The sequence below is a fragment of the Pyricularia grisea genome, chromosome I (genome assembly GCF_004355905.1).
Source record: "Pyricularia grisea strain NI907 chromosome I, whole genome shotgun sequence".
NCBI lineage: Eukaryota > Fungi > Ascomycota > Sordariomycetes > Magnaporthales > Pyriculariaceae > Pyricularia > Pyricularia grisea.
The window spans coordinates 4412423-4437763 of NC_044973.1; the positions used below are offsets into that span (position 1 = coordinate 4412423).

Genomic DNA, 25341 nt, shown 5'->3' on the forward strand with positions numbered 1-25341 from the left:
ACACAAAAGAAAAGAAGAAGCCAAAGCATCATGCCATCATGTACCTAGCCTATTTCAGCTTGATGAGCCACATGCTAGGTAAAGTAGGAAGATACCCTTCTAGAAATAGACCTAGTACATCGACCCTAACAGCTTTGGTCCTAAGTGGAACTCATAGGCTTTCTCTGGAGAGCCTTGAGCTCGGCCGCGCCCGCCTCAAGGACATGGAGCTTCTCGGCGGCTCTGGCCCGCTCCATAGTCACCTCGTCGCTTTCGCCAGCGATGTGGCGGACCATGTAGTCGTCGAGGTCGCAAATGATATCGAGGGAGAGTAGGCCCTCAAGTTTGCTGAGTAGGCAGCTCTCGATTGCCAGCACACTGACATCGTCCACAATTCTCTTCAAGGCAACCTGCAGAAGAAAATATCAGTCAAGAGACCAGGTAGGCTTTTTTCATTGATTTTCCCCTGAAGTTTCACACTTCATCAATCCAGTGAGATCCTTACTGTGTAATAAGCCTGCATCATATCAGTTGCCAGGGAGCCAGCAAAGTGTTCCATGTCGGGCTCTGTCGACGACAAGAGCTGCTTGGCGAGGCTGCCGAGAGAGAGAGTCTCTTTGAAAACGTTCTTTCCGAAACTGACGTGATTGAAGTGCGTCTCCAGGCAGGTTTCAATCACCCTCTGGGAGCGGGCTCGTTGCATCCTCTGCACAGTCTCGATAAGGTAGTTGTTGTATGTGATAGGATGCGCAGATATGCATGATTGTAAGATCTCGGTTACCTTTTCGGCTAATGCGCTACCCAGGACGGCGATCCCTGGGGCCACGACTGTCCTCAGGAGGGCATCGGCGGTCTGCGGATCTGTCACATGAGTGATTGCGGCTTGAACGGTCGTGTTGGCGTCGTCTAGGATGCTCTTAACCAAGGCATCGATAAGACCCTTCCAAGGCTTGCACTGCTTGATAAACAGTTCAGAGATGATCAGGGGGTTAAATGTACCCGGGAGCTCTCGGCCTCGGCTCCTCTGCATCAAGTCCTTGACTTGTTTAAGGTACTCATCGCGACGTATTTGTTTCGGGTATACGTTGTTCTCTTTATCGTCCTCTTCCGCGATGAAAGAATAGTGGCCTCTGAGACGCATGTCTTCGGCGAACTTGGACAGACTGTTCTGGACTGCAGCACGAAGCCGCCTCGGCGTGTAATCTTCGTTGTCGGTGATGGCGAAGAACATATCACCATACATGCCATCTACTGCGGCCCTGATCAAGGCACAGTAGTTGTTACTCGCATGGAGAAGATAGCGACGCTGCTCGGCTGTGGTTTGGCGCGTCAGGCCCAAATTGGCGATGATACGTTCGCAGTCAACAATGCCCTTCTCGATGTCGTCGAGCACGACAGGAAGATGCTTCATGAGATGGTCTGTCAAGACTTTGATCAATCGCGCCCGTAGCGCGGCGATTCCAACCTGGGATGGCGGCAAAGCAGCCCAGATGCCGCGAGAAAAGAAGCTGGCCTCCATCTGGTCACGCTCCGCCGTGGATATGTTGCGCTGCTTGTAATCTCGGTTGCGCACGACGTGCCAACCAAGCCGGAACTTGACGTCTTTGTTCTCGGCAAGGGCTAAATACGACCCCTCGCTATCCGAGCCGGCATCGAGCGTGTCGGGCTTGGTGATGAGCCCCAGTGTACGAAGGCCCTTGGGATCGACGGCACGGGCCCGTTGGGTAACTTGCTGCAAAGCAAAGTCGCTTTTGGCCGAGACGCAGGCAAGGATTATGGTACGAGGGTTTTCCATGTAAGACATGACGAGCGCGTCGACGACCTCGGCATCCTGGGTAGACTGATCTTTGTTACCCGCGACGAAGAGACCAGGGAGGTCAACCATGGTGAGGTGCGGCTGGTCGGGGCCCGAGATCTCGACCCGAAGCACATCTGTGCTGAAGACTTTGCCGCCGTCGGCCAAGCCCATGGCCACTTTGGCGGCGTCGACCACCCGGCCAATGTCAAGACCTTCAGTGCTGCATGTGAAGTCGGCGAGCTGCTTCTTTTCGTCATCGGAGCGGTTTGAGCCTGGGATAATGGTGATCTTGGTTCCGATGGTGTCACACTTGCGAAGAACGACCTCGGTGGCGAAGCGAGTGCAAAGATTATCCTTGGCAGGGAACGACATGCCCGAGATGGCCTCTAGAACGGAGCTTTTGCCTGACGACTGATCACCACAGACGATGATTTGTGGGAGGTCGATGAAACGACTGATGCCTTGAGCCCGGAGCTTCGAGACGACGTCTTGAAGACTTCGGCAGTCACCCGACTCCAACGTGACCGTCATCTTGTGGTGGATACGGAGAAGGATAGTAGTGCCCTATGGCGTTGTTGTGATGGATACCAAACCAGCCAGAATGGTCTGCTTTACTGAAGATAATGGCTGACTGCTTAAAGGATGTATTGAGAAAATTGGATTGCACTTGGTTTTGACCGATAGAGTTGAGGGTTACATTGCAAACGCCCGGTAACACAAAACACTTGTAAAGGTGATGGATAAGTGAGTGGTAACCGACGGCTCTAGTAAAGGGCATTTGCAGGATACATCCGTCAGCCTCTTCTCCTCATTGGGCTCATCAAAAGTAGCCGTGATTTGAATGAGCACTGTGCAAACGGGAGCCTGCAAGGAGGAAAAATGGAACATGAAGTCGACGGGCAGCCATATGAAATTCCCCTCTAGCTGGCATATTCTTCTATCCCACATATTGATATGGACTGTTTCTGCGTGTTCCCTTGGCTTCTTCTCCTCAGTCAACAAATATCTAAAGTATCACAGCCAGCTTTTGTCCGCAGGACCTTGCACTCGAACCTGTTCTCCGTTAACATCGCAGGCCTGGTTCGTCTGTCGAGCTGCTGGCAGAATTAACATGACATTATACCATACCATCTGCACAGGAAACCCCACCGCTTCCAAGAAATGGTCTCAACATATATATCATAGAGAATAGAAGCCGCAGTTTGTATGCTATCCGAGTACATCAATGGTACGAGGACCTGAGATGAGAAGTCCGTTATAGATCTGTCGACTGTCATTTAAGGCAAGGTTCAACGAGTTCATATGTGACACCCATACAGCAACGCCCAACTAAATGAAGCTAACCAATGTAATAATTTTGCTTTTATAGGGTATTGATTTATAAAACAAACGACTTACATCAAATAATCGGAACTAGACAAAACCCGGTACATGTCATTGTATTGCCCGAATGGACCTACCAAGACGATGTTTGTTGTTGTGTGAGACGTGGTGATATCCCCGGATCGAATTGCTTGTCATGTGTTTGGCTAAGATGCGATTGGGTGACAGATCCTAGCTTGCACCTGCGTTTGGTCATACGAAGTTTGTGTTGTGTTATCATCGACATCAGAGACTATAGGTAACTTGTTTACCTAGATAGGCATCTACCTAGAGCTAGTTCAACCCTGGTTCGAAGTACGTACGTATGTCTGTTTCGAGGTTTGAAACAAACAACTGTCAAGGCAAGACTGCGGACCGCATTTCTCTGTAGAATGGTTCGAATTCTGTGACTCTGGTATTACAGAACTTTGCTACATGTTTCCCCAAGAATTTTTCCTACCAGCAAAATACATGCTCACCTCCACCATTTTTTCTTGGTGTATGGGACTTCTGGGCAAAGGAGAGCAAAGGAGGCAGAAGAGTATGGTCTGACAAAAAAGAAAAGAAGAAGAAAAAAAAAAGGCGGGGAACATTAACATGGAGGAGGTAAAGGGGGGGGGAAGCATCCAAAATTCAAAACAAGGCCGAAAAGATTGGCGTCGGTACCACAGTACATCAATCAGCTAGCTGCGTTTCTTTTGGGGCCGCATGGTTGTACAATAAGTTGTAACTGACTTGGGTGCAGGATCGGCAGGGCAAGGGGTCCACCTTCTCTTCAAGGTCGATTGCCGATGCCGCCTTGGCTAGCCGTAAACCTGACCCTTGACCGAAGATGAGCCGCACTTTTTACTATAACAGGACGCACTGAGGTTACTCCACTGCGGGTACCCAGGCATTCTTCTTTTGAGGCCTAAAGATGACTGAGTTATTCCACCAAAGTAAAAATTCACCGAGCAAGCAACTTGCCATCGCCAGAGGAAAAAAAGGTGTTGGTTCATTCCCGCAGGCAGGCTAGGTACCTAATTAAAAACCTGAAATGGGAAGGTAAGGTAGGTAGGTAAGCACAACAATCAACAATCCCGAGCAGGAGTCAAGACGAGAGTTAACCGAACGCCACTAGGAAGGTGTAAATCACTCCGTGAGGGGAAGAAAGAAAATCAACTGAACTATCCGATTCATTTGCACGCAAAGTTTCGCTCATCCGAGTCGTCGTGTCCTTTTTTTTCTTGTACCACGCACGCTACAGATAGCTATGCAAGCATCCAACCCAAGACGGCCATGGACTAGGCTTCCTTTCCTCCTTTCCCACCGTACCAATACTGTTTGTCGCTTGAATGTTTTCAAGTTCTCACGTGGGGCGTTAGCCAACTCTACCAGGTTGTTGGTCCACTCAAGTACCTAGGTAAATTCCTTACCTAGGTACTGACTGACGCCTTCTTCCATGTTCTTTGCCTTCGCTATGCTATGCCTGCCTCCCTTGAAAACAAGCCGAGATCCACTGCTCTCTGCCTGGCCCCTGCATGTACTATGTTCTGAAACAGAAATGCTTGCTCGTGGTTCCGGAAATAAATACATATAGGAAGTGAAGCTTCCCCACCCACGATATCGTGCCCTTTTGGCTCTTTGGTTCTGCTCTTGATTTTCTGTATTTCGATTTTGATTTTTCTCTTCTGTTTGATCTCAACTTCTTATCCTGCCTCCTCGTCTGTCACGAGGTTTGCATAGTAGGAAGGGGTTTATTTTTGGATGAATTTTGAAGGACCAAAGTGAGTTGGTTGGTTCTTTTCAACCAAAGTTTGTCTTGTTTTGTCTCATCTACTACTTACCTAACTGGGCACTTACGTACTACGTACGTGGTAAGCCAAGTTGGAACTCATTGATCTTTGGGGCCAGAGGCTAAACTGGAGATCAGATACAGACAGATACTTTCCCCTCATCCTTCATTTTCTTCTTGACAAAAAAATACTTTGTCTTATCCTTCATTATTTAATTCTCCCTTCTTCCCATCCAGCTGTTCATTCTCCCACGATACTTACTCAACTTCTTTCATACCCTCACTGAACCTCTCGACCTTGAACCAAATCCTTTTACCTCAACGCTTCGTGTCAGAGACCGTACGTCTACTTTTGAACTGTGCAAGAACGAAACAAGAAAAGAAAAAAACGGCCTTACTCGCCGGCACCGCCATGATCGGCTCTACGTCAACCAAATTAAAAACAGAAGCCTTACAAAGTGTAGACGAGGAAAAGGCATTTCTCTTGTCAGATGACAAAACATTATCTGACATTGAGAGCGACGCTGGAAGGGCTCAACTTGAGTCCAGATTTCCTTCGTCGTCCAGCACAGCAGCGTCATGGCTGACAGCGGCCGGGACGTTTGCTGGAAACAACCTGTCGAGGCCGATATCCTGGAAGACTGCCATGGCACGAATCACTCTATTTTTGCTACCCAGTTTCGTCCCCTCTCGCCTCTCCAGTCTGCCACCAAGAGACGCACGGCGCTCATGTAGAGCAGAACGACTCGGCCCTACCGCATACCTCGATGGCATGCGTGGGGTCGCAGCTTTTGCCGTTTTCTTTTGTCACTACTTTTACACATGTTTCCGCATCGCTGAGGGATTTGGTTATGGCGAAAACTACAACATCATGAAGCTCCCCATCATACGCCTTTGGTTCCAGGGGCCGCCTATGGTCTGCGTATTCTTCGTCATCTCGGGATATGCCTTGTCACTCAAGCCCCTGAAGCTGGCACGGGCGGCAGCTGCGCCTCGGTCGTCGACCTCGAGTCCTTCACCAACCGAGGCTTTCTCGAGGACCATGTCATCCTTTGTCTTTCGTCGCTTCTTCCGACTCTTCCTACCAACAGCGGTCTCGACCTTTTTGATCCTAATCCTCCTCCGAATTGGAGCATACGAATGGACGCGCGACTTTGCCCACAACAATGAATTCATGCGCAACGTGCAGGAGATGCATCCCGAGCGCCTCGAAACAACTTCGGAGCAGCTCTGGGACTGGGGGAGGGCCATATATGAGTTTGTTCATGTCTGGGACTGGAAGCCATTTGGCGGCAGCACTGCCTACGACGTACACCTGTGGACCATACCCGTCGAATTTCGCTGCTCCTTGGTTCTGTTTCTGACCCTCGTCGGTGTCGCCCGCCTTCGTACCGCCGTACGCCTTGTGGTGCTGGTAGTTCTCGCGCTCTTCTGCTATCGATCTAACCGCTGGGATATGCTTCTCTTTTATAGTGGCACCATACTCGCAGAGTTGGATCTGATTCGTAATGCGCACAGCGATCCGGCCACCAACGCTGCTGTGGCCCTGCCCCCTGCATCGTCAGACCTGCCTACAATGTCATCGAATTCGCCCGCCTTGCTGCGATCACCGACAAGCAAAAGCCCCGGCTTCATCAACTACAGCCGGCCCCGCCCCCTCCGCAGGATGCTCTGGTTGACACTCAGCATCCTCGCCCTGTACTTCATGAGCCAGCCTGACGTTGGCTCCGAAGAAACTCCGGGTTGGGTGTTTCTATCATCGTACATTCCCGAATGGTGGGATGAGAAGTACCGGTACTGGCAGACTATCGGTTCCATCCTCTTCGTTGCAGCAGTTGGCCGCCTGCCGTTCTGGCAACGCCTCTTCAACACCTCCCCTATCCAGTATCTTGGTCGCATTAGCTACGCCATCTACCTAATGCACGGTCCCGTCTTACACACTATTGGCTACATGATCGAGGCACGGTCATGGGAGGCTGTAAGCGCTGCTAGTAAAGGCGGTGAGGGGAGGTATATTGCAGGTTTTGTGCTGGGGAGCTTTTTCATCGTTCCGATAACCATCTGGGCGGCCGATGTTTTCTGGCGTGCAGTAGACGCGCCCGTAGTAAGGTTTTCCAAGTGGCTTGAGGGGGTGTGCTCTGTGAGTTCGGAATCAAGTCAATAAATTTATAGGCATTGGGGAGGGTTTCTTTCTTTCTGTTTTATAGTTTGGGATGGTTTATACATCTGCAATTTACAGGATGGCATTAGGAAATAGCATATGGTAGGAATATACAGAATGTCAAGGCACCTTTTATTTTTCTTTTTCTCTTCCACCGTCTGTCTCACGTCCTCGGGACAACAAACCAGCGCCATAACGGCTTTTATTTTTCCTTTTTTCTCCAACCAAGGTAGGTCAGTCCAGTAGATGAATCCCCCCAGACTCTTCAGTGCGATGCCACAATATGCAAATGCTACTAAACAGTTATGGTTTCCCAGTGCATATTACCATGGGTCTCTAGGATGAAAAGAGAACAGTACATTTTCAGCAGCCCTTTGGACTCGAGAATCAAAGAGCTTGCGGCTTGCATTGGCCCATTACCTCGGCAGGCTTCTTTTCGCTGCGACTAACTACAATCCGTTCTCATCCTCTTCGCCATCGCTTTCCAACCCGCCGAGATAGGCATTTAACTCGCTTAGTTTCTCTTGGACCGACTTGGCCGACCTCGCCGACGCGATGGATGATTTATGGCGGCGGAGCGGCGTTCTCGCCGATTGGCAGATGGGCGTAGTAGGGCTTGCTGCCGCGGCCGTGCCGCTGGTACTCCCGCACCGCTTGCACCGCTCAGCAGCCGCCTTCTTCTCCCTTTCCTTATCCAGCTTGCACTGCCGACCGTACTGATCCACTTCACTATCCGAGATGAAGAGGTAGGTCCGAACCCTGCTCTAGAAGGACCGGGACTCAGAGACGGTTCGCCAGCGTTGAGGGTCTGGTTGAGGCTTTGTAAAGAGAGGGGGAGGGTGAGGTGGTTCTTTTGTCGGAATTGAGGCTATCGTGGTTGTCATCGCCGTATATATGGAGGGCTGCTCGGGCTTCTGATGCTGTCGTTCTGCCTGGTAGTCTGGACTTTGGCTGGCTCTACCCTGCGTCAGGATGTCGACACCGCCCTTCTTATCCTCATGTCTTTCGTTCAAACGTCGGGGTGCCTTTGAAATATGCTGATTATCTGTGGAACGACCACTACCATAGGCACCGGTTTCCGGTCCTATCTGCAGTCTTGGTGGTGTACGCGGCTTTTCAACGTGCGTTTCTGTGATTATAAACGGCAAGGTGCCAGACTTCCCGGGTTGACCTTTGAGATGAGACGTAAAGAATTTATTGCAGCTGATGTTGCTTTGACCGTTGGCGTTGGATGATACAGTGCATGGCCCGCCTGCCTTTTTTCCGGTATCTTTGAGGCTAAACGGGTGTCCCTTGAGGGGTATGTTCTGCACTTTGAGCCTCGATATCGGTGGTTGCACGACTGCCTCGACTGGATGCGATTCGACAAGAACATCTTCCCCCAATGCAATGACGGCATCACCAGACATTCCTCGAGGCAGACAGTCTGTGTTCATGTTTCCGAGGTTGTCTTTGGTATTTTCTTGCTCAGAACCGCTGCCATCATTGCTCCTAGCAAGCGTGAATAGCTTGACCTGGTGGTACGAGCTACTATCAGGTGACGGATCACCACCACCCGACGCCTTAAGAAGGTGATCACAATCCGCGTCTTGGTCATCAGAGCGCTTGTCTCCCACAATGACAGTAGCAGCATTGTTATGGTTGCAGAGAAGATCATCCTCACTGGGGTAATCATCAAGACACCTTCCCAGCGGTCGATTGTTCATGTAAGCTCTGTATTCAAGCATTGTGAGCGGCGTATACTCGGAAGCGGCAGAAGCGGCTGCTGCAATTGGTGGCCCTCTCGAGGGCATTTTGGTGGTGCAAGGTGAACTCGCCACCGTTGTTGGAGTAGCTGGCTTGCAAGTGACGTTCAGCTGAGAGGAAGAGTGCTGCTCAGCAACCGGCGGCGAAGCCACACTGACGGGGTTTGTTACAGCTCTCTCGGCCTTTTCCATCCAGCACACGATCTCCTGTACGCTGCGCTCAGTATGCGACTGTTTCTGCTGAATCTGCAGCGTCTGCTGTGTCGCTGATGGAATCTCTGGAGACGGGGCAAAGAAACGTGCAGTCTGGGGTTTTAGACGGAAACGCCCGCTGCGCCCGCCAGGGTTGAAAACAGAGAAACCACTTGGGAGGATCTTGCGGTCCATGATGCGAGAGCGTGGCCGCTCTCTCGACGCCGCTTCTAGACTTCTGGCCCTGTCCATTCTTGCTCACGCATCTAGGCTTGTCGGTGGTGATGCTGGTCGCTGCTTTCCCCTTTCGATAACTACTGCTCCTTTTTGTCGTAAACCTGGGGTGGGCCGCAATTTCTTAGCTTGACGAGATTCGTTTGCTTGGAACTGAAACATAGTGTTGTTAACTCGAAGTGAGGTGGCTCTGAGGTTCAAGTGAGAGATATGTGACGAGAGAACGAAGACGCTATTTCAATAGCCCATACTACTTTGAAGCGCAAAAGAATATTCGTGTAGGCACGCATGTGATCTACTGACCTAAAAATATCATTCACCAGACTACTCAAGGCATACCCAGTTTGAAATATAAAAAGGAGGAAGAAAACGTGTGAATAATTGTATCGTCAAGTCATGAGCTGTCGTCACCTGAAACCCCTATATACACCTAATATAAAAAAAAAGAAGGTCGTTCATCCCACACATTTTGTAAACCGTTGTAGCCAGAACCCTCCTCTCGAACATTTAAGTTGAACAAACGAAAGAAAAGAAAATTATGTGCTCAAAAAATAAAACAAAGAAAAGAAAGCGAGTGTATATGCACACATTGTAACAAAAATATCGGCAGCCAAGATCTCCAGGTCTTCATCTACTGATAATCAAGGGTACCAGAGCGGAATTGCTATCCATGCTCTGATGGCTATGCGCTATAGAGATGGAGCTCTTGGTCCCGAAGAACAACCCTTCGCGGAGTCTGAACCCCATAAGACCAGAAGGAGGTGGGAGGTTGCCACCAGTGCCGCCGCTCAGACGCGTCACGTCCCCGGCGCACCGCACGGCTGGGGATGGAGACGACGACGACAGACTGCCACCTTTACAGAACTCGCGCGTGAGCTTGGACATGACAGCCGCCTTGGCCTTTTGTAACGCCGTCGTGCGCGCATCAGCGTCCTCAGCCAGACGCCGGTGCGCCTCCTCCTGCTCAAGATTGCGCTGCACTGGCGAGAGCCCGTCATGGTGGTCGTCAAAATAGTCCATGGCTCGCGCACCGTTCCATCCTGGCGTGCTGCTCGAGGCCACCGGTGGGGACTTGATGGTCGCAGACGGCGACGACCCTGGGGAGCACGGGGCGTACACCGTCGGCTTAAGGAGAAGCATGGACGGCAGCGGCTCTCGCGACAGCATAGGAGCAGATATGTTGAGGTTACGCGGAGACAATGCCGGCGAGGAGCGCAGGGACAGAGGGCTCTTTGGGCACTCAACCTCGTCCCCGTCAGCCAGGATGACTTCGGGCATCATCATGGGCGGTGGCGTCTGCGGGGGTCGCAGGTGATCTTCACGCTTGAGTTTCCTTTGGTTCCGTTTCTCGGCGGGTGATGGAGATCTAGGACGGCGATGGCCGCGATCGCTGCCCTCATAACGGTCCCTCTCGCGTTTGTCCTTTCTCTTCTTGTCGGAATCTCGGTCGCGTACCTTGTCGCCTTGATCCGCAGCGTCCCGATGCTTGCGTCTATGGTGTCGACGGCGCTGAGTCTCCGTCTCAGTATCATCGTCCTCCCGCGTGCTTGGCTTGCGACGACGGCGTATGCGTTTCTTTTGTAGCTTGGAGCTGAAGGACAGGCTGGCTTCCTTGGCGGCCGCAATATCTGAAGCTAACCCATCGTCTTCTTCGTCACCTTCTTCTTCATCCTCCTCCTGGATTGTGGGGGTGGAAGTGATGTTTCGGGTTGGCATCCTGGCAAGGCCCTCGAACCCGGGTAGGTGATCACTATCGCCGTGAAGGCCAAGGTAGCTCTCAAGACCTTCAACATCAAGGTCCAGCAGCTCCCTAGATGCTGCTGCCACAGCCGCCGACGGCGATGAGAGTTCGTGCTCATCACCGGGTAGTTTGCCACCCCGGGGTGGTGGTGTCGTTGGCATGCCGAAAACACTGCCGCTGCCCCAGGGCTGGAGGTCCCCGCTGCCAAGCGAGTGACATGACCAGGCACCACTGCCGCGTTGACTGGTCTGATCCATGAGGGGCGCAAGAGCATCGTCCCAGCTGCCGCCGCCAATGAGCGCGACGTTTTCAAAGTCAAAATCGCGGACGGAGCTCTGGTGAGTTCGAACTAGAGTCGAGGTCTGAGCGGCACTCATGGTTGCGTTGCGAATAGTCAGCTGTTTAAGCTTGGGAAAGGCGATGGGCTTGCGTCCGGGACACGGCGGTAGTGGACTCATGGGAGATGTGACCTCATTGAACAGCTTCTTGGAGCTGCGCGGGGGAGCAAATAAGGGGTCGTCTGCTAATGCAACGGGGCAGGGTCCTTTGCGGCCGAGCCAGGTGTAGGAGAACTTTGATAGATTAGGAGCAAGATGACGGATGTAGTCCTCGATCATCTTTAGGTGGTCGAGCCCAGGTGATGGGCCGTAAAAGTCCCATGAGTCGACCTGCAAGTAGAGCTTCCGGATCTGGCGCCACCTGCGGCTGGCCGAAGGGAGGCAGCCAAACCCAGGTGCGTGCCTAAGGTAGATAAAGGCGGAAGGGTGGACAGACGAGAGCGTGAGCTTGTTCAGTTTATCCAGGGGTGCGCGTTCTATAGAGATGCGGAGGCTGATAAGTGCGTAATCCACAATATCGCGCCTGTAACGCTCTCTGGCGTCCTGACCAGGACAGCGGATGGTTAGATGACGCATGTTTGGCAGGTGCTTGAAGGCGTTGATGAAGGACGGTACGTTGGTGGCGGAGTGGAACAAGGGAGGGTACTGCTGAGTGAGCACGTCGCCGAGACCTGAGTTGCCATACTTTGGCCTGCTCAGGGAAGAAGCCATGTGGGTATAGGGCGTATAAAGAAAGCTGATCTCGTGGCCCGTGATTGGGTGCACCAGAGGAGGCAGGAAGGTACCTTCAGAGTGGGCGAAAGTAAAAGTCAGGTGCTGGATGTGATGTCCGATCCTCGACAAGGCCTGAATCCTCGAGGCCTTGGTGAAGGAGTTGGCCGTAAAAGTCAAGTGGGTTCGAAGGAAGAGGCGCTTGGTAACGAGGTTGCAGCAGGCCGAGTTGGCGAGTCTGAGAGAGCATACATCTTGCTTGGATAGAAGCTCGTAGATGCCTTCGAGGATACGCTCCTCCTGCCAAAGGCAGTAGAATGCTTGCGGTCCTTGTGCCATGATGACTGCAACATGTCGTTGTGATGTGTGGTTCTTGGAGTTTGTGGTCTGGTTGCGAGGTTGTTGTTGTTACTGTTGCGTTGCTGACTATGAAGCCGGAATATGTCGTTTGGTGAGTCCTAGACTAGACAGTCTAGTTGCGGGCTTTGATTGGAAGGCTGCTTCGATTTATATACCAAAAAAGAGGCATGAGAGATATCAGGCTGACGGTCACAAGAGAAATCCAGACATCAATGTTTAAATAATACTGCAATAATTGGGACAAGGCCAGGTCGACAAGGCCATGAGAAGCGGTGAGGAAGAGCCCAAAGGACAAGGTTGTGTCAAGAGAAGTGGATGAGGCTAAGGCATATGTGACTCTTTAACTGACGAGGGCGTCAAAACTCGACACTTGATTGAAGGAAATAGTCGATTGACAACTGTTCAATGTGGATATAAATAGGACAAGATGAGTTTCGAGTATCAAGGAAACATTCAACGAAACGGAGGGGAAAAAAGAAGTAGAAGACGAGAGCAGCCAGTTAGTTATATCAGAACCGTTGGACCAGACGGGAGTAGGTATAGATAGTTTAGGGTGATCCGCACACGACTAGAGCCGGATAATACCGTTTTCTCTTTTGTGTCTAACCCCCCCCCCCCCCCCCTCATTTTTTTGTTTACCTTTTTGATCTTCATGGTCCATGCATTGTCCAAAGGCCTAAGATCGTATGGTCCTTTTCCAACTCCCGGAACCATTGTCCTGGTGCTATTCCTTTCGGCTCCTCTCCGTGTCTCTCCAGAACTGCAAGTGCCAGGATTGAGTGGTTGTGGATGAGTGACTCACAAACCAAACCCACAAAACCCGCCCTTGCACATTTGTATGCTGTGGTCCTGCAAGCTAACGCGGGGGAAACAGCCACTGGTTTTCTTCTTTTTCTTGGGACCACCAACAAGTCGCGAGCGCGCCGACCGTGTCAAAGACTCATGACTGGTTAGGATGCTGCAAGGCTAACTAGGGGGGTTGCCATATTCTGTCGGGATCTCTGTGGTTTGGTTTCTTTGACTGGCCAGAGTTGTTTGGACATAGTCGGTTTGCTGCAAAGCCAGGGTGGCTGGTGGAAACCTTTTCGTCCTACAGCTTGTAGCACAGCTCCGCGCTCGTGCAGATGCGGGGTCGCAAGCGCATCTTGGCGTGCATCTGTTGTGGTGATTGGTTAGAGGCCTCCGAAGCCAAACGCCAAACTGACACGCTCCATTGGCAGGGGCGGCCTTTGGCGCGTTTCCTCTTCAGCCAGTTGTTTACTGTCTGCGAAACAAGCGCCATCCATGCTCGCTCAGGTACCGTACCTGACCAGCATACCATGCGCGGGCATTGAGAACAAAAAAAAAAAAAAAAAAAAGGAAATGTCCGTCCAGTGGGTGGCCTCGAGATCGGGCCGCTTCTTTGCCTGCCATCGGGTATCGTTCAGTGGTGTTGGTTCCCGACATGAACGTCAGCCAACGCGGCATCTTTTTGCAAGCCCAGCAGATTTTGACTTGACATCTTGCTATCGACCCATACTGTTTCTGGTCTGTGTATTCCCTCATTCATATCTTGGTAACGTTCGAAGCAAGGCTCGTGCATGCCCTACTGTAAGTCGGAGTCTTCAGAAGTACAAACAGCGTCTGTCTGAGACAGTGGAGAAAGCAAAAGACGAACGAGCTTGATGCCGACAAGGCGAAAACGCGACAATAACGCGTCCGAAAAGAGAGCGAGATCGAATCAGACAACATCAAGTCGCGAGGGGCAACCCTGAACCAGAAGACGCGGATAGACAGTCTTTTTAAATGGACCGATTTCAAACGAGCCTTGCCAACAACAAGTGCCCCCTTGCAAAGACCTACCTACAATAGGAAGGTCATGGTATGTATCCTATTGGTATGCGTTTCGATGGAGACAAGAATCACACCGACAGTCGATAGCCTGTCGTTTTGATGCAGAAAGCCGGCGCATGCATATATTCTACCCATCGTGAATAGGCACCGTTTCAGATGATGGGGGTTTTTTTTTTCTCTTCCTTTTCCTTTTCCTATCTGTTCGAGGTTGGTTTCCAATCCAAGTAGGGCAAATCATATTTGCCGAAGCAATATCTTGCAAATTACATGCCTGCAGCCATCCTGCTTTCCCCGCACCCTGTTCTTTGGCTTTCTGTTACTTACTGCTGCCCTTTCTTATACTAAGATCCCTTATAGTAACTAGCCTTCCATGGGATCTTACATACATATTGTCGACCTTCTTCCTTTTCTTGAGGGCTAGCTAGCATCACTAGCCAATGTCCATTACCGGAGTATCTTATTTCATAAGTTGGCCTCCTATAAGTAGTTGCAGGTCACATGCCGTCGGTGGTTATGCCGATGAGGAAAGAAAAGCTGGTATACAAACAAAACACTTTCGTTTTCGTTGCAAAGACTGGCAATACAGAGGGGCCAGCACAAACGCTAAAGAAAACACACTCTAAAGAAGACAACAAAACTCACAACTGACTCCAACTCAGTCATGATCTCCGAACTTGACGACCAAAGAATCAAACTATCACCTTGTGCGATACTGATTGCCAGTAGAATCATGCAATTTGAAGCATACAGGGGGCACCACGAAGCATGATGATGATAACAAGAGTAATTAGTCACTGTTTGAATAGTCGATCAAATCTAGACATAGTACCAAACTACTTCTTCCCCATGAGCATCTCCCGCAGTATCCGAATCTCCTCATCCCGCTTCGCAAGCTGCAACTTGAGGTCATCCCGCTCCTTGGAAATCTCGGCGACGCAATCTTCAAGCTCAGAGATGCGATCAACCTTCTTCTGACGATACTTGGCAGCCGCGGCGTTGTTGCGACGCCGCTTGTCCGCCAAAATTTCGTCTTCATTTTCTTCAGGAGGAGTGGCCTGCGCATCGCGCGTCCGTTTTCGGCCAGAGACCGAGGTCTTTACAGAGAAAACGGACATCGCGGGCGCCATCTTGTCCTTGGTAACTTTCTTCTTGTTGTCCGTACCGCCAGCAGACTTATTGTTCTCACGAGCATGGTGACCCTTGTTAGGAACTAGGGCGTCACCAAACTCGCTGCTAGCAAACTCCTTCGGACCTGTTGTAGAAGTGGTGAGCAACCATGGTCAGGCTAGGGAGTGTAGAGTCTGATGCAGACGAAACTGCGCAATTTATACTTACTAAGAGAGGAGACGCTAGAAGCAAGCGACGGCGTGTCCAGAGTCAAGAAGGAGTCGACAGGGCTCACAGAAGATGAGTGTTCAAGGGTAGGGAAGAGTGGGATTTCAGAAGCGATAGACGGGTCCAGGATGAGTGTCGGGTCCCAAAAGGAAGGGTCCAGGATGGAGGTGTCAACTGCTGTGGTGATTGAAGACTGTTGCAGATGAGTGTGATTGTCGGCGTCTTGGTTGAACTGGTGGAATTCAAAAGAGGTAGCAGGGTCGAGTGAGAGGGACTGGGCAACAATGTCGTCCAAGGTCAAGCCGCCAACTCCCGTCGACTGGTAGTGCACGTCGTGGATCAGGCTAGCAAGACCGGAAGCGTCTTCTGCTGATGTGGGAACTGACGAGGAACACTGCCAGGAGGTCGGGGACGGCGGCTGCAGGATCGCCTCGTCTAATAGATCATTGTGGTGTTTCGGGTGGTTTGGGCTGGGCGAATGCCAGTTAGTTGTTGAGTGTGAATCGAGACATGGCCAACTGTTACTGTCGACGATGTGCTCGTGTGCAGGCACGAAGTTGGCGGGGTGGCCTCAAGTAGATCTGAGGCCCAAAGTTTGGGTCTAAGGGAGAAGCGTGATGGCGGGCGTACAAAGGCCCTGGAGAACTATCGCAATGTTCGTCGTCTATCGTTACAAGCTGACCGGCTCGATGGTGGATAGGATCGAGAATGAACCAGAATGGCGGGGTGGCGACTCATTTAATACCTCGGGAAGTTGCTGACGAGATTCAGAATTGGGTCCACTCCATTCAAAGTATCTGTCCAATGAGAGGAAGCGGAATGCATGGCTGGCTGCGCATAAGATTTTGAGCCGCGGCTATGTTTCGACTCTTGTTAGTGGAGTACCTTACAATCTCGGTTTTTGTAACGTTATTTCCGATTAGTTTCTCGTACCTCGATAACGTTGCCGCATTCTAGGACGAATGGCTAAGTATGATTCACAATGAATGATTTCCATATTAGGTTAGTGGATCCCTCCAAAGTTGGCACCATCGTTGCATTGCAGCGAATGGGTGGGCAATGAAACGAAACCCACACAACCACGCTAATCAAACATTCGTACCGGTACGAAGGGCAGACAGAGAGCACTTTTGTATGATTACAGTAGGTAGGTAGGTAGAATCGAAGGCACTAATAATCAGATGCATCAATTTGTCCAGAACTGGCGATAACGGGCTTACAAAGTCGCACGAGTCTCCGGGATTAAACCGGTTCTGGTTGAATGGAGTCTGGTTTGTTCACTTGCGCCATGCAACTTCCTTCTCTCCTGTGCTGATTTCCTTTTACCGATGGGCTTCATGATCAACTCACGGAAACCCTCGAGAACGACAACAGTTTTCCAACCTTGGGCACGTAACAAACCAGATAATCTCCCTTTTTCATCTGTGGAGGCAACAGCCTCGAGGCTTTTGCTGGCTCGGAGATCCCAAAGTCAGCTGCGAGGATATTTGAAGGTAAGTGGCAGCCCAGCTGACTGCGCAACCGTAAAATATTAAATTAGTATTACCGTAGTTGGTGGGATAAGTTTCCAATTTTGCTGTTGAAGGTCTCCTGGGCTGAACAAGAGAGCAGTCAGCAAAGCGACAAGTGGATTCCTCCTGATAAGGGAAAATGGGGGGTTTGTTGGCGCAAGCTGTTGCTCCGCCACCGTTAACCTTGTTGCCAAGACTCGGCAATTCATTAAACGCCGACAACAACCTCTGTCTGTCTGGGGAAATTGAAGTGCGCACTGGTTTCTATGGGCTTACTGCAGAGGCTGTTTGTGCTCGAAGCCTTTTTTTTTTGTCCGTTTGAAAAAGAAACCATCAACGAAATGTACACCTTAGGTAAAGTGACTCTATCTTCCATGCATTTCAATTGGAATGAATTGCAAGATCAGTATTGTAACGTACAAATCCTTTGAATGGGTTGGACGCGGGGGGGAAGAATATTAAGACAAAGATGATGACTGCAGTGATTACTGGGCCACCCACACTGAAAAATCACCCAACCCTTGGTCTTACTGGCTGTGCTTAGGCGGACCACAGTCTCTTCGGTCGCGTCAGCAAGCTCCCTCTACTTCGCGCCAGAACCGTTGTCCTGTCCACAAGCTGCTTAGCCACCGATCAAATCTTCTTTTGGATCTTGCCAAGACGCCTACACCTTTTCTGGCCGCGATACAGTACTCGGCGCTCCTTCAACGCAGTAAGGACAGGGTTCCAACACACTAAATGTCGGCAAGCAGTATGTACTCTCGTCGGCCGCGGTGTCAGAATGCAGGCTCCAGGGAAGCGCATCGGGTTGCCGTTCCTGACGCCGCGGCATGTTTGTTGGTGAGGCAGTGAGGCTTGTGCAAAGAATGTATGGCCATGGAGATTTTACAAATAACTGAGCGAGTGCTCTCTGTGTCGTTGCGTTCTGACACCATTATCACCATCATCATACTCACATCATCTCTTCTCTTTCCCATTTCATCACATTTGTCTCTCTCCTGAATTAGCTTGACAGTTCTCTTTGTCTATTTTACTTGAGTCTACCTATTGGTCTTCACAGACAGTATAACGACCCGACCGACCTTACCCACACAACCCGACTTAACTAACACCCAAGCCATAGCCATTCTTGTTGATATCCGACTAAAGACGAACTTTATAGCTTTCCCAAGTTATTCACTCACAACTATAGGAAGACTGACAAACAAACAAAAAGCTCCGTAACTCCTTTTCTTACTACTCACACAAACAGTTTCAAAATGAAGTGCACAACAGCCGCCGCCCTGGTCTGCCTGGCCACCACCGCTGCAGCCGCCCCGACGCCTAAGCCGTTCATTCCCCCTAGCGACTTGTTCAAAGGTTTTAATGAGTTTAATGGGGAATCGGTCTACAATGGTTTGTTCGGCAAGGACGAGCCCGGCAAGGACAAGTTCAAGAAGTCCGACCACAAGAAGACCACGGTGAAGCCCTACAAGTACGAGGAGGTGCTCAAGTGGGACGGCGCCGGATCCGAACCCTACGACTGGGGCTTCAACTGGAGTCGCCGCCCCCTTAGGAACGGTTCCTCCGGCGAGAGCACCGAGGACAGGAAGAAGAAGGATGAAGAGCGCAAGAAGAAAGAGGAGGAGGACAGGAAGAAGAAGGATGAGGAGCGCAAGAAGAAGGAGGAAGAGCGCAAGAAGAAGGAGGAGGAGGAGCGCAAAAAGAAGGAGGATGAGGATAAGAACAAGAAGAACAACGACCAAGGCGATTGGAAGATCAAAAACTTCAACCGCAAATGCACCAGCGGTGGCAACGGAAACGACGAATCAAAGGACAAGGACTGCACGATCAAGTTTGAGATTGAACAACCCGGCAAGTCCTCGAGCAAGTGCGAGTACAAGATTGACACCCTGCGCGCATCCATCTCGAACCACAAGTGCAATGACAACGGCAACGAGTACAACATCGGCGCTCAGTGGAGCGACTTCTTCGGCGCCGACAAGGGCTTCACCACTCTCTCGGTCGTTGACCAGAAGAACAATCGCATCGTCTGGCCCGCTTACTCTGACACGGAGCTCAAGAACGGCCAGAACTTCAGCCCCGATAAGACTTACAAGTCTCAGGAGGTTCCCAAGTGAGCGGTTTGGTAATTATTCTGTTTGCTCCGTATTTTTTTGTCTCTTACATTTTACCCTTTTTTTATGACCAAGTTTTCTTTTGTAAATTTTATGTTGCTTTTCGACAGCGGTGCTACTTGTTTTTTTTTTTTTTTCGGGGAATTTTCACCAATTGGAACGAGCTTACGGCGTTAGGGTAAAAAAGGGCCGTTCTCTCATGATTGAGAGAGGCCTAGTCTGTGAATATACTTTCTTCATATATTACCCCTGTACAAAATGTAGGATTTTGCATTCGTGACATCCTGAACGGTTGATGCCAGGGTCGAACAAGTGGAATTTATTCATAACCAAAATTATTCCTACCCAAAAATTCCGTTTGCCGCCCATAGAAAGCTTCACGTCAGAAACTGAAGCCGAAGTCGCCTTTCAAACTCCAGGGCCCCTTTACACGCACCACACCGACCTCATCGTCATACTTCATTCCCGACAAGCCGGAGTCCTTCTCCTGTCCAAGCACCAAGACCTCCTCCACAACCAGCTCGGTATCAAAGCCCCATTTACCCGACGCAGCAAACCGCTTCCCATCCCAGGAGAAGGCAACCTCGGTGACTTCATCCCCTGGATCAACACTCTCACCATCGTCCAAATACAGACTCCCGGCCGCGGTGCCGTCCAACCCGGGCGCAACAACGATGACAAAATTCTCCTTGCGCAGCTCGACCGTCGTATTGGCCATGCCATGCTCCCGGAGAGGCAGAATCCTCCCGCCACGGATGTGCACGGGAATCTCATCCCAGTCGACGTGCTCCTTTGCGACCACCTGACCATGTCCACGGTCCTTCTTGAGCGTCCAAAAGTCGTAAAAGACGTCGTTGGGGAGGTAAAAGTCTAGTCTTGTTGTTCCTTCTTCCACAACGGGCGAAATGAGGACCTCGGCCCCCGGCCCGAGGAACCACTGCGTCTCGACAGCAACCGCCTCCTTGTCATCGGGGTAGACGTAAAACACAGGCCTGACTACTGGTTCCCCTGAGGCGGTCTGCGACCTCACGCCCGTGTATAGCAGGTCAAGCAGTCGGTAACGGGCGCGAATTGCCTTCCTAGCGGTGGCGGCTACACTCTCCCATAGGTAGAACTCCTGATGCGGAGAGCCAATGTCGGCATGGTTCCTGAAGAAGGGCTGGAAGGCGGCAGCGAGGGTCCATCGCTGACACATGCGCTCCTCAGCCTCGCCGTTGAAGCCGCACACGTCAGAACCAACGACTGGCATGTTTTGTAGCGCAGTCGCAGCCAGCATGTGCAGGATCGAGATGCGCAGGTCGCGCCACGTGGAAACATTGTCACCGAACCAGTGGGCAACCTGATGGCCAGCCCCTGCGAAGGCGGAACGTGTAAGAACAAAGGGGCGCCGCGTCGGGTTGCGAGTAGCCAGGGCTTTGCGGGTTGTGAGTGCCATGGTGCCGCCGTAAAAGTTGTGCGTATCGTACTGAAATGAGCCGTCATAGTTGCTGATGTTGGTCCACAGTGTGCCGTCTGATATATCGCCGCGCCGGTTTTGGATCTTGTACTTGGGGTAAAGCAGATCACGGTCCGGGAGGCCCTTCGTTTCCGCTCTCATGTTACCACGGCGGCGGAGTTCGGGGATCGAGCCGTCCGCATGCATGTTGTTGACACGGGTTATAGATTCGATCTTGATGCTACGGCTGCTGCCATTGAAATCCGGCTGAAATTCGGCCGGGAAGCCGGGGATAGGTCGTCCGGTGTTCGGCCTCGGAGGGAATGGCGGATCTGGCGGGTTGTCACCCTTGTCCTTCTCCGGGTCGCAGTCGACGTTCCCGCAGAAGTTTGCCGCTTCGTTCATATCGTTCCACAGCCCATCGACGTCCATGCCCAGCTCTGGGTCGAACCAGCGCAGGATCTCGTCCGTCCACCAGGCTTGCGTGTTCGGGGCAGTCCAATCCGGCCAGACCACGACTCCGGGCCACTGTATCCCCAGGTAATGGCTTCCATCATCGGCCTTGAGGAATACATCTTGAGCCGTACCACGCATGTACGGTTCATAGCCGGCCTCACGCGACACGGCCGAGTCCAGCATTGTGATGAATTTCTGCCCGCGGCTGTGCAGGGTGTCGATAAGTTGGCGCATTCTACCCATGGGGAAGCGGGCCTCGTCAAGAGTGAAGTCCTTGCGGCCGTCCATAGAGTCGATATCGGACCACAGAACATCAAGTGGGATTTGCGCTGTTGATGAGTTAGCAACGACCTCTGCCAGCATGTAGACGTCCCAATAGCCGTATTTGCACTGGTGGATACCGAGTGCCCAGTAAGGCGGCATATCGGCGAGACCAATGGCCTCGGCATACTGCCTGCTCGCCTCAGTTGGGCCTGGGCCAGCCAGGAAGTACAGGTCCAGAACGCCACCCAAGAGATTATACTCGAGGTACTGGCCGTCGGCAGCGGTGCGGTGTATTTTGACGTCCATGCCGCCCGAATTGCGCAGGTAGACGGCGTGCGTGCCGGAACCAGGCCTATGGTCAAAGTAAGTTGGGTGACTGCTGTACATGTTTGCCATGGGCGGGTTGAATGCCATGTCGGCATTCCACAACGTGCGGTGATAGTCCTCAGTCTGCAGGCGGAAGCTGTCGGTATGCTCCCCGAGGCCATAGAGATTCGGGTCAGGGGGAAGTTCGGTGCGGAGGCGAATGTACTGGTCCTCAAAGACGAGATGCTCGCGGGATGTGTTAAAAAGAACCTCGCCATTACTGGTGCGTGTAACTGCGAAGGAAAATGGGGACTCTGTGAGGTGGAATATGACTTCAGATCGGGATAATGGGGTCTTTTGATGCAGGGGACTAGGGATGATTGACTCGGGGATCTGGTAGGCTTGCTGCTGTGCGTCGTATATTTTGACATGCAGTCTCTTGTCTGAAATTTTGAGGTCAGCTTATGCTCGGCTGGAGGTAGGAGTTTGCCGTCAACCAACCTGTCTGGTACTCAACAAGCAACTTTAGCTCAACCAAGTCCCTGCCGTAGACGTTGCATGCCTCCCCAGCGAGCTTCAGGTCCGCGGTAAGGGACGAGGCCGTCTTCTCCACATTGGAGGCCACATATCCTGGACAGCCGGCAACAGCATCAGCCGGATTGGAAGAGCCTATCCTGTTTTGACACCATTGAGCAACCAAAGTGCTTAGCTGGGCATCTAAGAACAGCCAGATGGTTGCGGTTCCTAGAAAAAGGCCCAAGAGGCAAGTGGTGAGGCCTCTTTTCCTTGCCGGTCTTGATTTGGCCGGAGACTGCCGTTCTAGCAAGGCATGTTGTTGCTGCTGCCGCGTTTCCTGGAGTTTGAATTTCCGGTTTGCCATTGATGCTTGTTCAAGGCTGCCTGGCCTGCCTATTGCTGGGGATGTGTTGGCATAGGTTCAGGGCCAGTTTAGTTCGTTAATTGAATTGAATATGGATAATAACTTAGGTATTTAAGCAGGATTTGTAGTACCTGTGCAGTGTGTGGTCGGCAAGTTGAAGAGAATGAGCAGTTTCGACACGGAACTGAGGTACAGAATAATGAAGAAGAAAAGCGCCGAAAACGGCAGTACAGTACATACCCACCTAGGTTAGGTAGGTACCTAGGTACTTATCCTTGCTACCTTTGGTACATGCAAAATAAGGTATAATTGGCACATTGGCAGGTTTGACTGGCACGTTCCGGCTACCGCTAGTACGAATGGGGTTGAGGTATATACTCCGTACCAACATGTTTCGTCACTTTCGTGCGGGGAAACTTGATGAACCCCACCCAAATCCCCGATTTTGAAACATATGCAACTTTTGTGCATCCAATATTTTCTCCTCGGTTTATCCAGCTGGGCACCTACTCCTAGATACCTTCATCTGGACATACGAAGTAATTTACATATAAGACATGGGTTTGCAGGCAATCTTCATACTGACTCTTATCTATAGTCAAATAAATGATCAACCTACCCAACACTACCACCCAACCTAATTACCTACCAAACCAGGTACCTACCTACCTACCTTAGATGCTCCTAAATCCCTTGGACCAAGACACACTATGCACCTACGGCTTGTGGTTATAAGGTGTCCCCCTCAAACAAGCATCATCCATCTCTCTCGTGCTGACATTGGCTACTACTCGCCCCAAATCCTGACTCCCAAACCTCAACATCATGGCACCCTCCTCATCCCACACCCGCCTTGTCTGCGGCCACCAACCCAACCGTCTTAGCCCTCCTTGTGGATCATCAGCAAAAGCAAGCAGGTGATCCTGGAGTGCCTCGCTGACCCTCATCTGTTCCTCCATACTATCCGGCCCCGTCTTCTCTTGATCAAACCTCCGTCCGTACGTACCCATGGCAAAGGCAACGTCGATCCCGTGAAATGCACCCATCCAGGGGAGCACGGCGAGGTTGCTGTAGTTGCCCGCAAACTGATACCGGTACGTATCGAGACCTGCTGTTACTCGCGCGTCAGTGGCGTTGCTGACCAGGCAAACAAATTCTACCGTCAGTCGATCCACTTCTGTCTGATTCGGGCCTGCTGATACGTTGTCACGCGGATATTTAATCAGTGAAGACTGCTCGTTTGCCGTGAGCGAGATTATGGCGGGGACCTTGGATACGAGCCCCTGCTCTGTGCGCTGTGTGTAGTTGTCAAATATGGTTACGTTGTCTGGCCGCAGGCGGAAGAGAATCGACGGCTCAGTGCGATTATCCTGGTAGCGGCCAATGAAACTGGGATCCATCCATCCTCCGTGTCAGCCAGAACGAGTACAAGCTTCCGGGGAAGAATGCAGACTAAAACTATAACAGGACGACACTCACTTGGTGATCAAAGTAGCAGGAACCTGCCTCATACACTCAAGCTCCGCCGCGGGCTCTCCCGGGAAATCACAGCCCAATCCTTTCGCTACAAATGTAAAGTTGCTTCCATTCACATCTTCTGGGGCCCCGTTTGCAACGGCCGCGCCGCTCTGCAGAAACAGCGCCGACGCCAACACATCATCGTGGTATGCGTAGTTGAGTGAATCAACTAGGACTCCGCCCGCGCTCTGGCCCCAGAGGAGGATTCTATCCCTATCTCCACCGAATGCACCTATGTTGGCGTATACCCACTCAAGACCCATACGAACATCCAGGAGACCTAGGTTCTTACTGCCCTCTGTTGAATATGGGGGCGATGATGACGAGAATGATGCGGCAGGCTCCAGACCGGCTGCGTTGGGGAAGCCAAAGATGTTGAGCCGGTAAGGGATGACGACACCAACATGCGCCTGAGAGCGTGACACCCATTGCGCCGGGTTTTGGTATGGAATGTCGACGCCGCCGATCTGGAAGCTGCCGCCTGGAACAAAAACAACCACCGGTAGTCCTCTTCTGCCTTCTCTCGCCGTCCTATCGCTGCCGCCAATATCTATCGGGGCCCATACGGCAAGATGCAAACAGTCCTCCGAGCTACTCTGCGCGCTAGCGCCTGCCTTGTGGCTCTGTCCGACGCCGAGTCGAATGTTGAAGTCAGTGATGTTGGAGTTCCATACCGTAGGGTTCCGCGACTCATACTGCGGGCATGGTGGCGGGAAGCGCCAGCTGTAGCTATGGCGGGTGCGTGATGCCGGGAGCGGGGATGGGGGCAGCCACCGGCGCTCACCGAGGGGTGGCAGCGCATATGGGATGGAGCGAAACTCGCGCACGTTGTCATATGTTGGGTTTTGAAGACCAGTAAAGATTCCAGTGATTGTGCGGACGGTAAGACGTGGGTCTACGCCGTTGATCGGCAAAGGAGTTTGCAGTTCTGCCTCTGCAATCTTGGTGTTCACAAGGACAAGGAAAACGACATGTATGCATGCAAGTCTCATGGTGATGGGGCCAGACTTGGTGGTTACGAGGGAGATGCTGATCTTGAACAAAAATAAACAAGACAGAAATGAAACCTTAACCCGAGTGTCTTGTCTATATACAAAACGGTTATGGCATGGCACGATGTTGCGTTCCAAACCAGAGCAGAAGTTGAGTTGTCAGTCTTGGTAGAACCAATATACGCTATCACAATCAGTTGGCACATCTACCGACATGATACGCCGAAGATGTAGTCGTAACACAGTGTATCATCGAACCTACGCCTGACCACATCTGGTAAAAGCGGGGGACTAGTAGA

The 25341-nt window shown here is 51.5% G+C and overlaps 10 protein-coding genes across 10 annotated transcripts; 4 read left to right on the top strand and 6 right to left on the bottom strand.

Annotated features, from left to right (window-relative positions):
* Positions 1 to 140: 140 nt before the first annotated feature.
* PgNI_06392 (uncharacterized protein) lies at positions 141 to 2308 on the bottom strand (the record flags this gene model as incomplete). Its single annotated transcript, XM_031126416.1, has 2 exons — positions 141 to 389; positions 485 to 2308. 2 exons carry the CDS (start codon positions 2306 to 2308, stop codon positions 141 to 143), a joined length of 2073 nt encoding a protein of 690 aa, XP_030982433.1.
* A 1745-nt stretch (positions 2309 to 4053) lies between these two features.
* PgNI_06393 (uncharacterized protein) lies at positions 4054 to 4324 on the top strand. The gene is made up of 2 exons (XM_031126417.1): positions 4054 to 4192; positions 4260 to 4324. Exon 1 carries the CDS (start codon positions 4056 to 4058, stop codon positions 4152 to 4154), a length of 99 nt encoding a protein of 32 aa, XP_030982431.1. The 5' UTR covers positions 4054 to 4055; the 3' UTR covers positions 4155 to 4192; positions 4260 to 4324.
* A 1001-nt stretch (positions 4325 to 5325) lies between these two features.
* On the top strand, positions 5326 to 7077 carry PgNI_06394 (uncharacterized protein; the record flags this gene model as incomplete). Its single annotated transcript, XM_031126418.1, has 1 exon — positions 5326 to 7077. The coding sequence occupies one exon, from the start codon at positions 5326 to 5328 to the stop codon at positions 7075 to 7077; it is 1752 nt and encodes a 583-aa protein (XP_030982435.1).
* Positions 7078 to 7523: 446 nt separating this feature from the next.
* On the bottom strand, positions 7524 to 9263 carry PgNI_06395 (uncharacterized protein; the record flags this gene model as incomplete). Its single annotated transcript, XM_031126419.1, is given in 2 exon segments — positions 7524 to 7833; positions 7849 to 9263. The coding sequence occupies 2 exon segments, from the start codon at positions 9261 to 9263 to the stop codon at positions 7524 to 7526; spliced, it is 1725 nt and encodes a 574-aa protein (XP_030982434.1).
* Positions 9264 to 9872: 609 nt separating this feature from the next.
* On the bottom strand, positions 9873 to 12374 carry PgNI_06396 (uncharacterized protein; the record flags this gene model as incomplete). Its single annotated transcript, XM_031126420.1, has 1 exon — positions 9873 to 12374. The coding sequence occupies one exon, from the start codon at positions 12372 to 12374 to the stop codon at positions 9873 to 9875; it is 2502 nt and encodes an 833-aa protein (XP_030982363.1).
* A 707-nt stretch (positions 12375 to 13081) lies between these two features.
* On the top strand, positions 13082 to 13369 carry PgNI_06397 (uncharacterized protein; the record flags this gene model as incomplete). Its single annotated transcript, XM_031126421.1, has 2 exons — positions 13082 to 13116; positions 13270 to 13369. 2 exons carry the CDS (start codon positions 13082 to 13084, stop codon positions 13367 to 13369), a joined length of 135 nt encoding a protein of 44 aa, XP_030982436.1.
* Positions 13370 to 14728: 1359 nt separating this feature from the next.
* PgNI_06398 (uncharacterized protein) lies at positions 14729 to 19394 on the bottom strand. The gene is made up of 6 exons (XM_031126422.1): positions 17351 to 19394; positions 17110 to 17158; positions 16666 to 17014; positions 16497 to 16529; positions 15564 to 16133; positions 14729 to 15480 (listed from the first exon to the last, which is right to left on the bottom strand). The coding sequence occupies exons 3-6, from the start codon at positions 16748 to 16750 to the stop codon at positions 15062 to 15064; spliced, it is 1107 nt and encodes a 368-aa protein (XP_030982428.1). The 5' UTR covers positions 16751 to 17014; positions 17110 to 17158; positions 17351 to 19394; the 3' UTR covers positions 14729 to 15061.
* On the top strand, positions 18334 to 19194 carry PgNI_06399 (uncharacterized protein; the record flags this gene model as incomplete). The annotated part of the gene is made up of 1 exon (XM_031126423.1): positions 18334 to 19194. One exon carries the CDS (start codon positions 18334 to 18336, stop codon positions 19192 to 19194), a length of 861 nt encoding a protein of 286 aa, XP_030982427.1.
* Positions 19395 to 19403: 9 nt separating the features above from the next.
* Positions 19404 to 22678, bottom strand: PgNI_06400 (uncharacterized protein). Its single transcript, XM_031126424.1, has 2 exons — positions 22154 to 22678; positions 19404 to 22095 (listed from the first exon to the last, which is right to left on the bottom strand). The coding sequence occupies exons 1-2, from the start codon at positions 22530 to 22532 to the stop codon at positions 19574 to 19576; spliced, it is 2901 nt and encodes a 966-aa protein (XP_030981914.1). The 5' UTR covers positions 22533 to 22678; the 3' UTR covers positions 19404 to 19573.
* Positions 22679 to 23033: 355 nt separating this feature from the next.
* Positions 23034 to 25147, bottom strand: PgNI_06401 (uncharacterized protein). Its single transcript, XM_031126425.1, has 2 exons — positions 24012 to 25147; positions 23034 to 23921 (listed from the first exon to the last, which is right to left on the bottom strand). Exons 1-2 carry the CDS (start codon positions 25040 to 25042, stop codon positions 23249 to 23251), a joined length of 1704 nt encoding a protein of 567 aa, XP_030981913.1. The 5' UTR covers positions 25043 to 25147; the 3' UTR covers positions 23034 to 23248.
* Between the last annotated feature and the right edge of the window lie 194 nt (positions 25148 to 25341).

Coding starts and splice junctions, on each gene's coding strand:
- PgNI_06401 (XM_031126425.1), bottom strand. CDS start 25,042: ATGAGACTTGCATGCATACATGTCGTTTTCCTTGTCCTTGTGAACACC. Junction 23,922..24,011: donor CCTGCTACTTTGATCACCAA/GTGAGTGTCGTC, acceptor GATGGATCCCAG/TTTCATTGGCCGCTACCAGG.
- PgNI_06393 (XM_031126417.1), top strand. CDS start 4,056: ATGACTGAGTTATTCCACCAAAGTAAAAATTCACCGAGCAAGCAACTT.
- PgNI_06400 (XM_031126424.1), bottom strand. CDS start 22,532: ATGGCAAACCGGAAATTCAAACTCCAGGAAACGCGGCAGCAGCAACAA. Junction 22,096..22,153: donor GCTTGTTGAGTACCAGACAG/GTTGGTTGACGG, acceptor TCAAAATTTCAG/ACAAGAGACTGCATGTCAAA.
- PgNI_06398 (XM_031126422.1), bottom strand. CDS start 16,750: ATGCATCTGATTATTAGTGCCTTCGATTCTACCTACCTACCTACTGTA. Junction 16,530..16,665: donor TCTGTCTGCCCTTCGTACCG/GTACGAATGTTT, acceptor AATCATACTTAG/CCATTCGTCCTAGAATGCGG. Junction 16,134..16,496: donor AATGCGGCAACGTTATCGAG/GTACGAGAAACT, acceptor GATCTACTTGAG/GCCACCCCGCCAACTTCGTG.